At 42.8% G+C, this 14433-nt stretch overlaps 1 protein-coding gene across 2 annotated transcripts in view; it reads left to right on the forward strand.

Annotated features, from left to right (window-relative positions):
- Nucleotides 1–14433, forward strand: part of GANC (glucosidase alpha, neutral C) — a 388017-nt gene that overhangs the window by 133503 nt on the left and 240081 nt on the right. For both annotated transcript variants that reach the window (XM_069208780.1, XM_069208781.1), the window contains one exon: nucleotides 6214–6449. In XM_069208780.1, coding sequence (XP_069064881.1) covers nucleotides 6214–6449 — 236 coding nt within the window. The remainder of the gene's footprint in view (nucleotides 1–6213; nucleotides 6450–14433) is intronic.

Genomic DNA, 14433 nt, shown 5'->3' on the forward strand with positions numbered 1-14433 from the left:
AATCTCCTGTCTAATAATACTGACTTGCAGGATTTCCTGTTAGGCCCCAGGAAACAACCCAGAAAGCACTTCTTATATGCAGTCTATAATGAAATATAGAAGCTTTCTCAACAAGAAGCTGCTGCCCGGTTAAGGCAAATAGATCAGGAAAATTTACAGAAGGCATTAGCTGTTGTAGATAATAGGATTAATACTCTGTCCGACCGGATATTCACCTTGAATAACATTGTTTCTTCTGCAATAGACAAAGTACAGAGCGACATGTCCTCTTTACACCATGGACAGAGTCAACTAAGAACAATTATGCAGTTAGGTTGGACAGTACAAACACTGAAAACAGGTCACGTTCCCTGGCAACACATTTGAGCGAGGGACATATTTTCTATGTTTAATTTAACGCAACAACAACAACTGATGGCTAAGAAGGAAGCGACTTATGTTATGTTAAAGATTGAAAAATTTGAAAAGTTGCCTTTCGCTGTGGCTGAAATACCATCTGCTGAGTGGTTAATACACAAGGTCATCAATCGACCTATTTCAACACTTCAATTCACATCCTGTTTAAAACACATTCCAGTGGGCAGACATGAAAGGCTAGGAGATAGTTACATCCACAAGGTGTGGGAGCTGCCCTTCTCGTACAGACGTCTCAGTGGCATGAAAGAGGTCTTTCTTAGTGGTAGTAAATGCAAGACTTCTGTCAGCCATTCGATGGTTTGTAAACAGCTGTCCTTGCACGGGGCATGCAACGCTTCTGCAGCGAACTTGGCTTCTTATCTGAAGCGAGTCCCAGTCCCCTTGATTAGACCTGTGTTCCAGGTGCTCTCAAATGGCAGCTATGTGCTCCTTAATAGTGAGAGCTGTTGTGGGATGCAAGCCGGAATAGTTTATGTTGTTTCGGTCTCCAAAATTGTTACATTCTGTGGGAATGTACTTTTTCCTCCAACACGATAGAGGGAAGTAGCTGAGATATGGCCCCATATCGCTACTTCAAATGTGAATTTTGATAAGTTGAGCAGACTCAAGGCTTTATTGTTTCAAAAACATGTGGCGCTTACATCTGCACGCAAGACCTATGCATTTCAGGTTGCAAGGTCATCGGTACAGATACAGGGCCAGATGTAGCAAACGGTTTGCGAGTCGCAAACGGTGAAAATCGCCGCTTGCGAGTCGCAAACCTGAGTTTGCAATGCAGAAATGCATTTTACGAGTCGGGACCGACTCGCAAAATGCATTTCAGAGTCGCAAATAGGAAGGGGTGTTCCCTTCCTATTTGCGAGTCGCAGTTACCATCCACTTGAAGTGGATGGTAACCCACTCACAAACGGGAAGGGGTCCCCATGGGACCCCTTCCCCTTTGTGACTGGACCCCAAATTATTTTTTCAGGGCAGGTAGTGGTCCAAGGGACCACTATCTGCCCTGAAAAAATTCCGAAACAAAAGGTTTCGGTTTTTTTAAAGTGCAGCTCGTTTTCCTTTAAGGAAAACGGGCTACACTTTGGAAAAAAAAAAACTGCTTTATTTAAAAGCAGTCACGGACATGGAGGTCTGTTGACTACAGCAGGCCTCCATATCCGTGAGTGCCCATAGTCGCTATGGGGCTGCAATTTGCGACCCACCTCATTAATATTAATGAGGTGGGTCTTTGCGACCGCATAGCGACTCGCAGACGGTGTCTGAGACACCGTTCTGCATTGCAAATTGCGAGTTGCAATTTGCGAGTCGCTCGGACTCGCAAATTGCAAGTCGCAATTTGCAAAGTTGCTACATCTGGCCCACAGTCCCTTTTAAGTACTAACTTTCTGAGACACTTTGGGGGAACTTGTGGGTCGGATATTTAATGCATCCACTACTACTGGAATCGCACATTTTTTTAAGGCTGTTGGGTCTGGTTTCGTTCACACATTCACCACTATATTTGGCTAAATACCTTCAGCCATTCATTCAATATTTTCCTGTATTTACGGGGGATTTCTGATAACTTTGGCTATAATAGGTGACATTTTGTTATTGCTACTTTTTTCTGGCAATTGTTGTCCAGTTACAACCAGGAGGACTGAAAGCGCTTCCACCAGCGCAGCTGTGTGGTGAACGCATGATGCAGTACTTTGGAGCACCACTCCTGGAGCGATTGGAGTGTGACTGGTCTCTGTCATTCAGACTGGTTTTACATTGTGTGCAGCCTGTGTTTCGGTGCCTTTGGTACCCTTTTGCATGTGCACTGAAAGTTTATCTTTTGCTTTCATTGGACACTGATCTGTTGATGTTCTTGCTGAGGGCTCTTTACCAGACATGCGCGTTGAGGGTGCGTTCGCTCCATGAAGCTGTTTGTGAGTTGCCCTTTGTGGATCATGCAGCTCTAAATTCACTGTTGGGCACACCACTGAATGTGCTGCCTCGGCTGGAGCTCAGGCTTTAGAACACGAATGCTCCTTGGTTTTCCTTGGCAATGAACTTCCTACTTTCCACCTGCCGAAGTGGAAGATTTCTTATCTTCAGTTATCCCAGATTCAACTGGCGACTCTGAAAATGACTCTGGCTTTTGAAATTCTGCTTTCTTAATGCCACAGTTGACATTTTAAATTGTCCTTTTAATATATGCTCCAGTGTATATATATGATGAATTCTAGTAGCTTTCATATGTTAAGTTAGGTTTTGAACCTCCTTTGAACCGGCAAGGGGAGGGTGTTGTGTAGCCATTTTAGCTATAGTTTTATACACGTTATTTTAGTAAACTAGGCCTGCCGCTGTGCTCTTTCATTTAGATATATTTTATTTTAGCTTTGCTATATTATTTTAACATTAGTCACATTTGCGATCTTTTTTTATTTTCTCTATCTAGCTGTTCTTCACCTAGGTCAGCAGTGCGTTCTTAAACATGACATTTCTTTCACTCTGTGCTTTTCTAGATAGGTTGCCGGCAAACGTGGTATGCTTTGTCTCCAGTGTTCACAGAAACATACATATTCTTACGTGGGGATCCTTTCTTGGAATATCAGATGTTTTATTATAAAAACACTACTTTGACCCATGTATGTCAGAGGGAGATTCCAACCAGATGACCACGACTGTATGCTGATTGCTTCGCTACAGCTACTTATGTAGACTACAGGCCTCTTGCTCAGGTATGAGGGATGATGTCTCCCCAGGGGGGAACCTGAAAGGCAGAATTAGAGCCTAACATGCTGTGCTCTAACACAGCTTAGGTAGGAGTGATCTCTACAAACCTTAGTGACAGTATGGTAGCTTTATTCTTGTGTTTTATTGTCCTTGTCACAATTTTAATCTTATTGTGCTTCATCGTCCTAGTTATTGCAATACATGCTTTATTATCTAAGATGAAGTTTCTACAATAAAACCTTATTGAACTTTACTATGCCTCTGACTGTCCTTGTATACGTGAGACCAATGTAACTGAGAGAAACGGATAAGATCTGAGTGACCACGATTCCCCTGAGGAGTCATGTATGTCATGCGCCCGGTTGCACCAATCATCCCTGCTCTTGAGTAGAGATGAAGCACTGCTAGTTAGCTGGAACAAACCTGGATTAGGCCGACACGTGTCACATGGTGCGGGATCAGACTCAATCCCTGCAGTACAAGTGACTCTGCCGCCCAAATCCAATAGTCTCATTAGGATAATGAGAACCTACGAAACACCCTTTTATCACATATAAGTCACCCCTAAGGTAAGCCCTAAGTAGACCATAGGACAGGGTGCTATGTAAGTAAAAGGTAATACATTTACTTTTACATTTTACATGTCCTAGTAGAGAAAAACTCCTAAAGTAATTTTTCACTATTGTGAAGCCTGCTCCTGTCATAGGCTAGCATTGTAAATTCCCTTATATACTTTTAAGTAGTAATTTCTGATCTGAAAGGAGCGGCATTGTTATGTTTGGTATGGTCAGAATGGTAGTGAGAAATCCTGCTTACTAGTGAAGCTGGATTTAACATTACTATTTTAGAAACACCTCTTTTAGAAAGTAGGCATTTCTCTGCACTTACTGCTCTATGTGCCTTATGGCCTGTCTCCCCTGCATGTCTGGTCTGTGCTGGTTGACAGTTCCCCTTGTGCCTTCAACCCAGACAGCCATAAACACAGGACACTCAGCTGTATCTGCATTCATCTGCATACTGATGGGTCTTTCTGGGCAAGAAGGGTGGAGGGGCTCTCAATTTCACTCCAAAAGCTAGTGGCCTGACCTCACACAAAGGACTCATAACCCTCCACGGATCTCCTGGCAGACAGGGCTGGGTTGATAGGGGAACTGGTGCACTTCAAAACCACTCTTTGAAGTTTCCCCCACTTCAAAGCCACATTTGGGTATATATACTGGGTCTATGGCCCCACCAAATCAGACACTTCTGGACTATCAGAGGGACTGCGGTGCTGCCGAAAAGACTCATCTGGACTGCTTTTCTGGAAGGACCGCTATCCTGCTTGTTGCACTGCTGCCTGCTGCTGCCTGACTCTTCTGGAAGAACTCTGCCTTCTCCCACAAGGGTTTGGGCTGAGCTTGCCTCCAGTTAAGAAGTCTCAGGGACATCAAAGACCTCATCTGAGAGGGAAAATCAACTGTGTTAAAAAATTCGACACAATGCTTGCAAAAATCAATACTACGCCTGTCTCACGGCTAAAAAATCGCCACACTGCCTACCGGATTGACGCAGCGCCTGCTTCATCATCACAGTGTGTTTTAGATTATCCATGCACCATCCCTGTGCATCAAAATATCCCAGCACCACTGTAAGGAGCCAAGGCTACACACCTGGCAAACGATGCATCACCTTGCCCACGAAGAATGAATCAACGCATCACCTCCGCCGCACCAGAAAAATCTACGCATCTCTTTATTTTCCAACACATCACCTCCTCTGCAGCCCTCCGCATCTTTATTGTTGATGCAACCCAGGTAATGTGTGTTAAAACGATACAACCACTGATTCTTATGGATTAAGATCTAATTCTTTGAAAAGTGATGTCTTGCTTTGGGCATATTGGATTTTTTGTTGTTTTGGTCTTATTTTATTCAGATAGATAGTATCTATTTTCCTAAACTGATGTGGAGTACTTTTTTGTGGTGTTTTCACTGTTACTGTTTGAGTTATTGCACAAATACTTTACACATTGCCTTTTAAGTTAAACCTGCCTGCTCTGTGCCAAGCTACCGGAGGGTGAGCACAGGATAAGTTAGGTTCTGTTGTGACTTACCCTGACTAGGATTGTGATCCCTACTTGGACAGGGTGCATACCTCTGCCAACTAGAGACCCCATTTCTAACAGAGAATAAGTGTAATTGTCGTTCATTGTATGATAGTATGCAGAGACACAACCCACTTATGTACCAATGTATTTCCGTATAGACTCAAAATGGCTTAAGCCTTTTGATACATCGAGCAGAACCATCAATACATCTATAAATGCATCACTTAAGCTTCATTAAAGGCATTATAATGACAGTGTAATAGTTCAGGATTTGGTGTAAATGTGGCTGTAAATTTGGCTGTAAATGGGTCAGCAGTGGAATTGGGATTACAAACTTTATGGAAAGTATCCAAGTTGTTTTCTTCGTCTGCATTTCCCCAGGGGAAACCAGGCGAAATGGCAAACACTTTTTCTCATTGTAATTCCCTAGTACTAGAACTGAACTCAAAATGTAATAGGAATTTTGCTATTGGGAAATACCAATCTTTGTTGTATTGGTGCTTCTCTAGGAGGAAATTATAAACTGGCTTAACTGCACACATATAATGAGCTCTCTTTAGTACACTGAGTGACGAAATAATATAGAAGAGGGCAAATTAAATATAGCTTTAGATATTAAACTACATTAGCCTTTTACTACCATCTTTTTTATATTTTATTTCTTCGGAACTAACATGTTTAAACACTACCCATTGTAATGTCTACTCAGGTTATTGATATTTGCTGAGAAACATGATACGAACTTTTAGTCCTGCTGAGCTTTGCACCTGTGACCGAAGTTCAACACAAACTTGTTGGCTTCAAGGGCTTACCTCTCCAAATCATCTTGTTTCTGTTAAGCAAAATTGTAAATGTATATCAATGATACATGCCAGCTTTCAAAACATATAAAATGAACGACTAAAGAGGCTTTGGCTTACTCATGTTATCTCCATTACAGATGCTTGTACTAGATAACATGTGAGATTGATTGGTGTAATTTAAATTCCTTCCTTTTATGTTAGGTACCCAAGCTCTGCCTCCATTGTTCTCCTTGGGCTACCATCAGTGTCGTTGGAACTATGTGGACGAGGAGGATGTGAAGGCAGTTGATGCAGGCTTTGATGAGCATGACATCCCTTATGATGTAATATGGCTGGACATAGACCACACAAATGACAAGCGATATTTCACCTGGGATAAAGTTACATTCCCCCACCCCAGGCAGATGCAAGATGTGCTCAGGGAGAAAAAGAGGAAGGTGAGCTTTTTGATTTTTCATAATCTTCTGTAAAAGGGAAAATGAGTTAAAACATAGTTGGTTCAAAAACAGAAATCAATAGTTATGCTCAATGTCTTCTCATTGTAACCAAGACTCACCTGGCAGTATCACCTGTAGTATAGAGATCTATTCAGAGCAGTGGGTAGGCACAGACCACAGACAACATAATTAAACATCTGATGGATACAGTATTCACTTTCCAGATAGGGACCTCAAGAAATAACAATAATGTATTCAACTTACAGTTTGTGAAAGATGATAATCATATCTGAGATTTAGAACATTCAGTAGGTATCAGACTGCACTAGCCTGGGTTCCTGATCCATATCCATGGCCAACCATGCACAAAGTATTATGATGGATAGAAGGAAACCCAGGGAAAGAGGAATAGGATAAGAGAGAGAACAGAGACACTGGATAGCACCACTCTGACTCATCACTCTGACTCTGCTGACATCTAATGATTCATAGTGGATAGGTACAAACAGGATTGATATCTTTAATACCTTATCTCTGTATTGAATCATTGAACACTTGCAATAGCAAATGATATGCCCCCAGAATATATCTATACCTGAAACTCTCTGGGGTATTGGTGAGACTCTGACATCCTTGGGACTAAAACATAAACAAAATCTCCCCAAGCCCTCCGTACAAGTCCTGACACGTTGAGTACTGCAGAGTCCTGGTGTGCATTGCCTGTGCTGGTTTATGGCATTGTCGAGCGGATTTGGTAGGGATTGGAGTGGGGTTGACAGAAGGGGGGAGGTTGGGGCGTGAGGGGGAGGGGAGAGGGGCATTGGTAATTGGTGGGATTGACCTGATATTGTTGAGGCGGAATCCCGGGACTGGGGAAGCATGGACACTTCTGGGAGTATTCCCTCCTTGATGAGTAGGGTTGTGTGCACTGCTGGGTTGATGTGTTGTGCACCTGATTTTGGTTGCTATATTTTATTATGAACCACTTTTTGAGGTGCACTGTTATGCACATGCCAATACATTTTGAATAAAAGAAATAAACAATATCTTTGTAATTTATATTACTTGGGTTTTGCATACACCTTACCCACCGCATTCAAGGTTGTTTTTTAAACTGTCATGTAAACAAAAGTTCATAAGGATTGTACATACACTGGAATCAATGAATCTCTTTCATAAGGTCATACCACTACCTTGAAAACAGTATATGCATTGAGAATTAGCAATAATCTTTAAAGATGCTGACAATCCTTTCCATTCCTCACGTAGCTTTGGAATAAAAGAAAGTGCAACAAAAATGTAATTTTACGCAAATTCAAGGTTACTTCTTAAACAGTTCTTAAATCACTATTTTTTTTTTCTGAAACATTACTCAAATCCTTCTAATACTTTATTGTAGTTAGCTTCAACTTCCAAGCACGCTTTAAAGGAAAGCAGCAATCTCCAATGTTTTTAAAAGCCTGGCTTCTGCAACAACATCTCTTGGTTGCCTACATAAATGGTCTGGACCGTGTAGAAACTTATACTCCATATCTCCAAAATGTCTGCTGACATTTTCATACATTGCAAAAGATATATACATTCATGGAAAATGTAGATTTTCAAAATAATTCATGATGGAAAGTCTTAATTTTATTAAAGACACGGAGGCGAGTATTTCCTGCTTTAATTTCAATAGCAGCTGCAGTCAAGAACAATAACAAATCCCATAAGCAAAGCAGAACAAGCTACCAATGGGGAACAAAGAGATAGAAGGACCAATAAGAACACAGTACACCTAAAGATATGCCAGGCTTGGCTGCAAGCAGCCCTCTTTTTTCTGCGAGAAAGTCATTGAAAGGATTTAAAAATTGGAAATATGCAAGCAATTATACAGGCAGCTAAAATTAGAGCAAACAAGTATTGAAGCCAATCCAGAGAAAAAGTAGACGTAGCCTTGATGGAATAAAGATGGTGACAATCCAAAGGGAACGTTGGCTGAGAGAACCTGAGCTTCGTAATGTTAGATGAACTCAGTGATTTATCCAGAGGTAGTCGCTGGAGCGTTGGTACAGACTAAAGGGAGGGATATGAAAACAAAGTTAGAGTAAATGTGGTGGGATAATTACTGCCTCCGTGTCTTTAATAAAATTAAGACTTTCCATCATAAATTATTTGAAAAATCTACATTTTATGACAAGACCGGAGGCTCCTATTATGCTTGTTTAAAGCATATCAATTACTACTGAAGATGCAGTAATAACAGGTTTACAATAAAAGGTACGAAATCTAACATCATTTGATGAATCTGCTGATCTCAGAATGTCTTCTAAACGGGACCCGGGCCAGAAGGCTTTGGACGCCATAGCACCCCGAGCAGAATGGGCTCCAAATCTAGAGGTGTCAATACCTGCAAGTGACATGATCCATTTGACCCAACGAGCCAAAGTGGGGGAAGAAACTGGTTTATAGGGTTTCCTGAAGGAAATTAAAAGTTGGGTGGCTGAAGACGTTCTGAGATCAATAGTCTTCTGTTCATACACTTTTAAACAGTTACCCACACATAGCTTTGGATATTTGGGGAAAAAAGGATAGAACACAGAGGAGATATTGGTTTTTGTACATCTAGAAACATTGAAAAGAACACCTGTAGGGGTAAAGTGTTGATCAGAAATATCCAGAGCTCTGACATCTGAAAGACGTTTAATAGAGACTAGACACAGCAACATTGTTAACTTAGCAGAAATCATTTTTAGTGACAACAAGTCTTATCTTGCCAAGATAGAAACATTTGTAGAACAAAGTTAACATCCCATAAAACAGTATACTTAGGAAGAGGAGGATTGGAAAACTTTACTCCCTTTAATAGCCGACAAATAATAGGATGTTCGCCTACAGGTTTACTGTTTATGAAAGGATGATGAAGGGAAATATCTGAAAAGGGTTCACTAGATTTTCCCAGACACCAGCTGGACCAGATTGCCCAAGCGGACTTGTAAGCTTTGGATGTACCTGGGGCACAGAAGTTGTTAATATGGGTTGAAGCTTCAAGTGAAATTCCTGGATAGGAGGAAGAAGACCTGACACTTTCAAGGCTGATGGAAGGAGGGATTTGTTGAGGATCAGATCGTGAAGAAATCCTTCGGGATTGAGAAGAAGAGATGGGAAGGAGGGGAGAAGGACTGGGAAGTCTACTGATAACTCGAGAAGTGGAGGGAACCAAACTTGGGACTGCCAAAATTGAACATTAGCACTACGGTGGCTTTCTGACGCCGTACTTGTGCAAGAACCCTGTTGATCATAATGAAAGGAGGAAATGCATAATTTGTTGAGTGAGACCAATCTTGAAGAAAAGCGTTGGTAGCTAGGGTTTGGGGATCCGGCCTCCAACTGAAGAATTGAGGGAGTTGTGAGTTGAGGCGAGACGCAAAGAGATCTATTTGAAAGGGACACCATTTGCGATGGATGAAATTGAAGACAGAAGAATGAAGCCTCCAATTGCTGGAATCGGAGAGATGACGCGAGTACCAATCTGCCCCTGAGTTGAGAGAACCTGGCAGATATTCTGCTTTAACTGAGATTTTTTTCAGAGAAGGCAGAATTCCCAGAAGTTTTTGGCTAATTTGGCTAGAGGTTTAGATCTGGTACCGCCGAGATGATTTATGTATTTGACTGCGGAGAGGTTGTCCATACGGAGGAGGACCGAGCATTGAACTTTGTCTTTGGTAAAACCTCTGATTGCAAAGGAGCCTGCAAGCATCTCTAAACAATTGATGTGCAATGAAGGCTCCTGAGAGGACCATGTTCCTCCAGTTGATATTTGACCCCACCTTGCGCCCCAACCTGTTAGGCTTGCATCGGATTCTAATACAAGATCTGGGGCTGATGCAAAGATAGTCCTGCTGTTCACGGCTTCCAGGTGATCTAGCCACCATTGAAGTTCTGTACGGGATTTGTGATTGAGGAGGATAGAATCTGAATAAGCAAGACCCTTGCGTAAATGCTGAATCTTCAATCTTTGGAGTGCTCGGTAATGAAAGGGCCCTGGGAAGATCGTTTGAATCAAGGAGGAAAGAAGACCTACAATTCTTGCAAGAGATCTTAGGGAGAGAGAAGTCTGCCGTAAAGAGAGGATTATCTCTGATTTGATGGATTTTATTTTTGTATCTGGGAGTTGAAGAGTGCCTTAAGCGGCATTCACTAGAAATCCTAGGAATTCCGTGGTTGGAGATGGATTGAGAACGGATTTTTCGTTGTTGATTATGAAACCTAATTCCGAGAGGAGTGAAATGGTGTACGAGAGTTGAAAGCGAAGAGTGGACAGGTTTTGATGCATAAGAAGGATGTCGTCTAGATAAATTATTAATCTGAACCCTTGAGCTCTGAAATGAGCTACGACTGGTTTCATTAACTTGGTGAAGCACCAGGGAGCTGAAGAAAGACCGAAAGGTAGGCAATTGAATTGATAGGTTTGGTGGAGCAATTGAAACTGAAGGAATTTCCTGTGAGAATGAAGAATGGGTACTGTTAAATAAGCGTCTTGAAGGTCTAGACGAACCATCCAATCGTTCAAGAGCAGAGAATCTCTGAGATGCAAAATTGTTTCCATTTTGAAATGGCGATAAACAACAAGAATTTATGAAACTTGAGTGATGAGGTTGAACAGGTTGAATGGCTTGTTTGCGAAGAAGGGCCTGGATTTCCGAGGAGACAAGGGCTGCCATGTCTGTTGAGAATTTGAGAGGAGGACGGGACAATTGAAAAGGGGTGCCCTAGAACTCTATTGAGTAACCTTTGACATTGTTGAGAACCCAAGGGTCTGAAGTAATCTCTTTCCACCAGTGGAGAAATGTTTTTAGACGACCCCCTACAGAAAGATGGCCAGAAAATGGGCTTACCTGTGGGAGTATAGGATTTGGAATTACGCTGGTTCCTGCCCCTGAAGCCTCTGGATCGTTGGGGATAGAATTGAGGACGGAAATCTTGTTGTTGCGAATTAAAGGAGCCTCTGTAGCCTTGATATCTGGCATACCGGCCGGTAAAGCAACCCCTTCCTCTACCGGCCCTGGCAAAAACCCGCGCATTAAAGACTTTTTTGAGTGATTGTTGCGCTTTATACAAGGAGGCGAAGGTTGTAACATATCTGCTTAGTTCCTTAATAAAGGAATCTCCAAACAGCAGTCCATCTGCTTTGGGACCTGGATCCATAGCGGCAAGGTTAGCCAGTTTAGGGTCCAATTTAAGAAGAAGTCCCTTTCACCGTTCATGAGTCATGGCAGAGTTGGCGTTGCCAAGAAGACAGAAGGCTCGCTGAATCCAGAGGGAGAGTTCTTCTGGATCGATAGAATCATTACTCAGTCTGGCGGATTCCGCCATGTCAAAAATGCGGGCCAAAGGACCCACTATGTCTAGGACTTTGTCCTGACAGACTGACCAAGCTCTGTCCACTCCTTTACGTGGGTCTTTCCCGAACTTGGAGAAAAAGGTTATCATGGAAGAATCAATGGAGGGTGTGGAAGTAATGTGTAGAGGAATAGAGGGTCTAGGACATTTGGAACGAAGCTTGGCGCGCACTTGTTTGTCAAATGGTAGGCGTAATTTGGCTGTAATATAGTCTGCGACATGTTCTGAAGGCAGCCACTCAGTGGAGTTAGGGTGATGGATTAATTTGGGATCAAACATAGGATTCCCTTCAACTTTCTACTCCCCTCCTAGACGCTGACCACTTGTCGCTGGTTTAACTTTTTTGGAAGGTGGTCCAGTCCAAAAATCTGAATTACTGATATTATCCATGTCTTAATCAGACTCAATGTCATCCATGTCATCATCAGTGTCCTTTATGTTGTCAATCACAATCTTGTGGGTTGTGAGTAAATGTTTTGTTTTTGCCTTACTCTTAGAACCCAAATAATTTTTCCCATCCGAGATAGGAGGCCTGTGAGGAACGGCGTCCTCCGTCCTGTGTGAGTTAGACTCACTGCTCAACAGCACAGAAGAGGCATTGGACTGATTAATATTAGAAGCCTCTGTGGGTTTGCGCTTTCTGCTTTCCCCGCAGACTGGGGCAATTGTGATTGTGAAAGACAGGATGATACAGTATTTTCAATTTGTTTAGAAAATTTTGACATAGAGGCAGAAACTGCCTTTGCCACTGAGGATTGAATAAACTTATTCAAATTATCTGAAAAAGCCTCTTCAGAATCATTATTCTGTTAAAAAAACGAGTACAAATTCATTTTGCTGGTCAAACAGGAATAAACTGGTAGAAAAAGGGTTAAATTTGGAGTGGGAGGGCTTAGGAGGAGGGGTGTGTGACTAACAAAGCCCCTGCCAACCAGAAACTTGTAATTGAGTAAAGCTACGCCTCTAGGAGGTTTTCAGAGAAGGGCGGTGAGCTGGCACAATATCCGGAAGTAACAAGAGAAAAATCAGTGAAGAGAAAGGCTAAAAATAGCTTATAAGGAGGAGCGCTTTCGGTTGACAGAGGACGCGTTGAGCTGAAGCGTGGCAGACGCGAGTCTGATAGGGCGTCTGCAATAGAACGCTAGGATAAAGGCAGTAGCGCAGTAAGCGCAAGGAGAACGGTTGAGACGACGGATATAAAACTAACGAAGGGGGGAAAAGAGCAGCGCTAATCGTAATACGATTAAACAGGGCGCGCGCATGAACGCGCAGAAAAGTTGCAAATATAACTAGCAAACGAAAACACTGTAAATACTAAACATTTTGTAAAATAGGTTGAACGTGAAAAGATATACTTATCTTGACTGCGAGCAGGAAGAAAAGAGGGCTACTTGCCATCAAGCCTGGTATATCGTTAGGTGTATTGTGTTCTGATTGGTCCTTATATCTCTTTGTTTCCCATTGGTAGCTTGTTCTGCTACGCTTATGGGATTGGTTATTGTTCTTGACTGCAGCTTCTATTGAAATTAAAGCAGGAAAAGTAAGCTTAATAGGAGCCTCCGGTCTTGTGATAAAATGTAGTTTCTGAATTTTCGTTCAGCTCTCTATGCATAGTGTGTCCTACAGAGGCACAAAGCCTTTCACCCAGCTGCATCAATGTTCTGAATGCACTGCCAGCATTTCCTTCCCTAGAATGACCTTAGCCCTTGTGAATTCAAGTATCAGACTTAGTAGATGTGCAGGTGTGGAAAGGAGAGTTGAAGCCACAGATCACGACAGTAGGGTACTCAGAAAATATGTGATAAGGAGTGTGGCCAACAAAGACTGTTGGGATACCTTTGCAATTCTCAGAGGTGACCTGGTCTAACCCCTGGTGTCATTAAGCTGCAGCATAGCTCGATTAGATGATATCTTCACCCTGCCTTAATGATATGTAAGACATGTTAATGTCTTGTATTGAGCAAAAAGGAACAAACCTGCAAACACTTAGGGGTCGATTATAAGTTTGGCGGACGAACAAGCCCATCCGCCAAACTCCCGCAATCAAGTTGCCGCCAGTGCGGCTTCCTTTCTGCAGGCCCCATTAAAAGTTTCCCGCGAAGTCAGCGGGCAGAAACAGAGTTTCCGCCCGCTGAGCCAACCGGAAGCAGCCTACAACATTGACTCCGGCTCGTAATTGAGCCAGCGGCAATGCTGTAGTGCAGACAGTGAAAATCGCGACTGCAAAGCAGACAGTGAAAATCACGATGGGCTGTCCAGGTGCCCCGTCTCCTCTAGCAGTTACATGGCGGTGCTGCCGCTGTGTAACTGCCAGCAGAGAGAGGGGTCATAATCCCCAGGGCAGCGCTGCTTGCTGTGCTGCCATGGCAGATTGAGACCGCTAACACCGCCAGGCCGTCGGCCGGTGGAAAAGTGGCAGTGCTGGCGGTCCAACCGTGACGCTTTTGCCATGGTCGTAATGTGGCTTTCAGACTGCCACATTGTCAGCGGGCCGACTGCCACTGTGACCCTGGCGGTCTGAAGACCACCAGGGTCATAATGAGGGGCGTTGTGTACCTTGTTCTTAGTAGGGTAGAGAATCTTATGTATTAGCCGGATGAAT

This window comes from Pleurodeles waltl, chromosome 9 (genome assembly GCF_031143425.1).
Source record: "Pleurodeles waltl isolate 20211129_DDA chromosome 9, aPleWal1.hap1.20221129, whole genome shotgun sequence".
Classification (NCBI taxonomy): Eukaryota; Metazoa; Chordata; class Amphibia; order Caudata; family Salamandridae; genus Pleurodeles; species Pleurodeles waltl.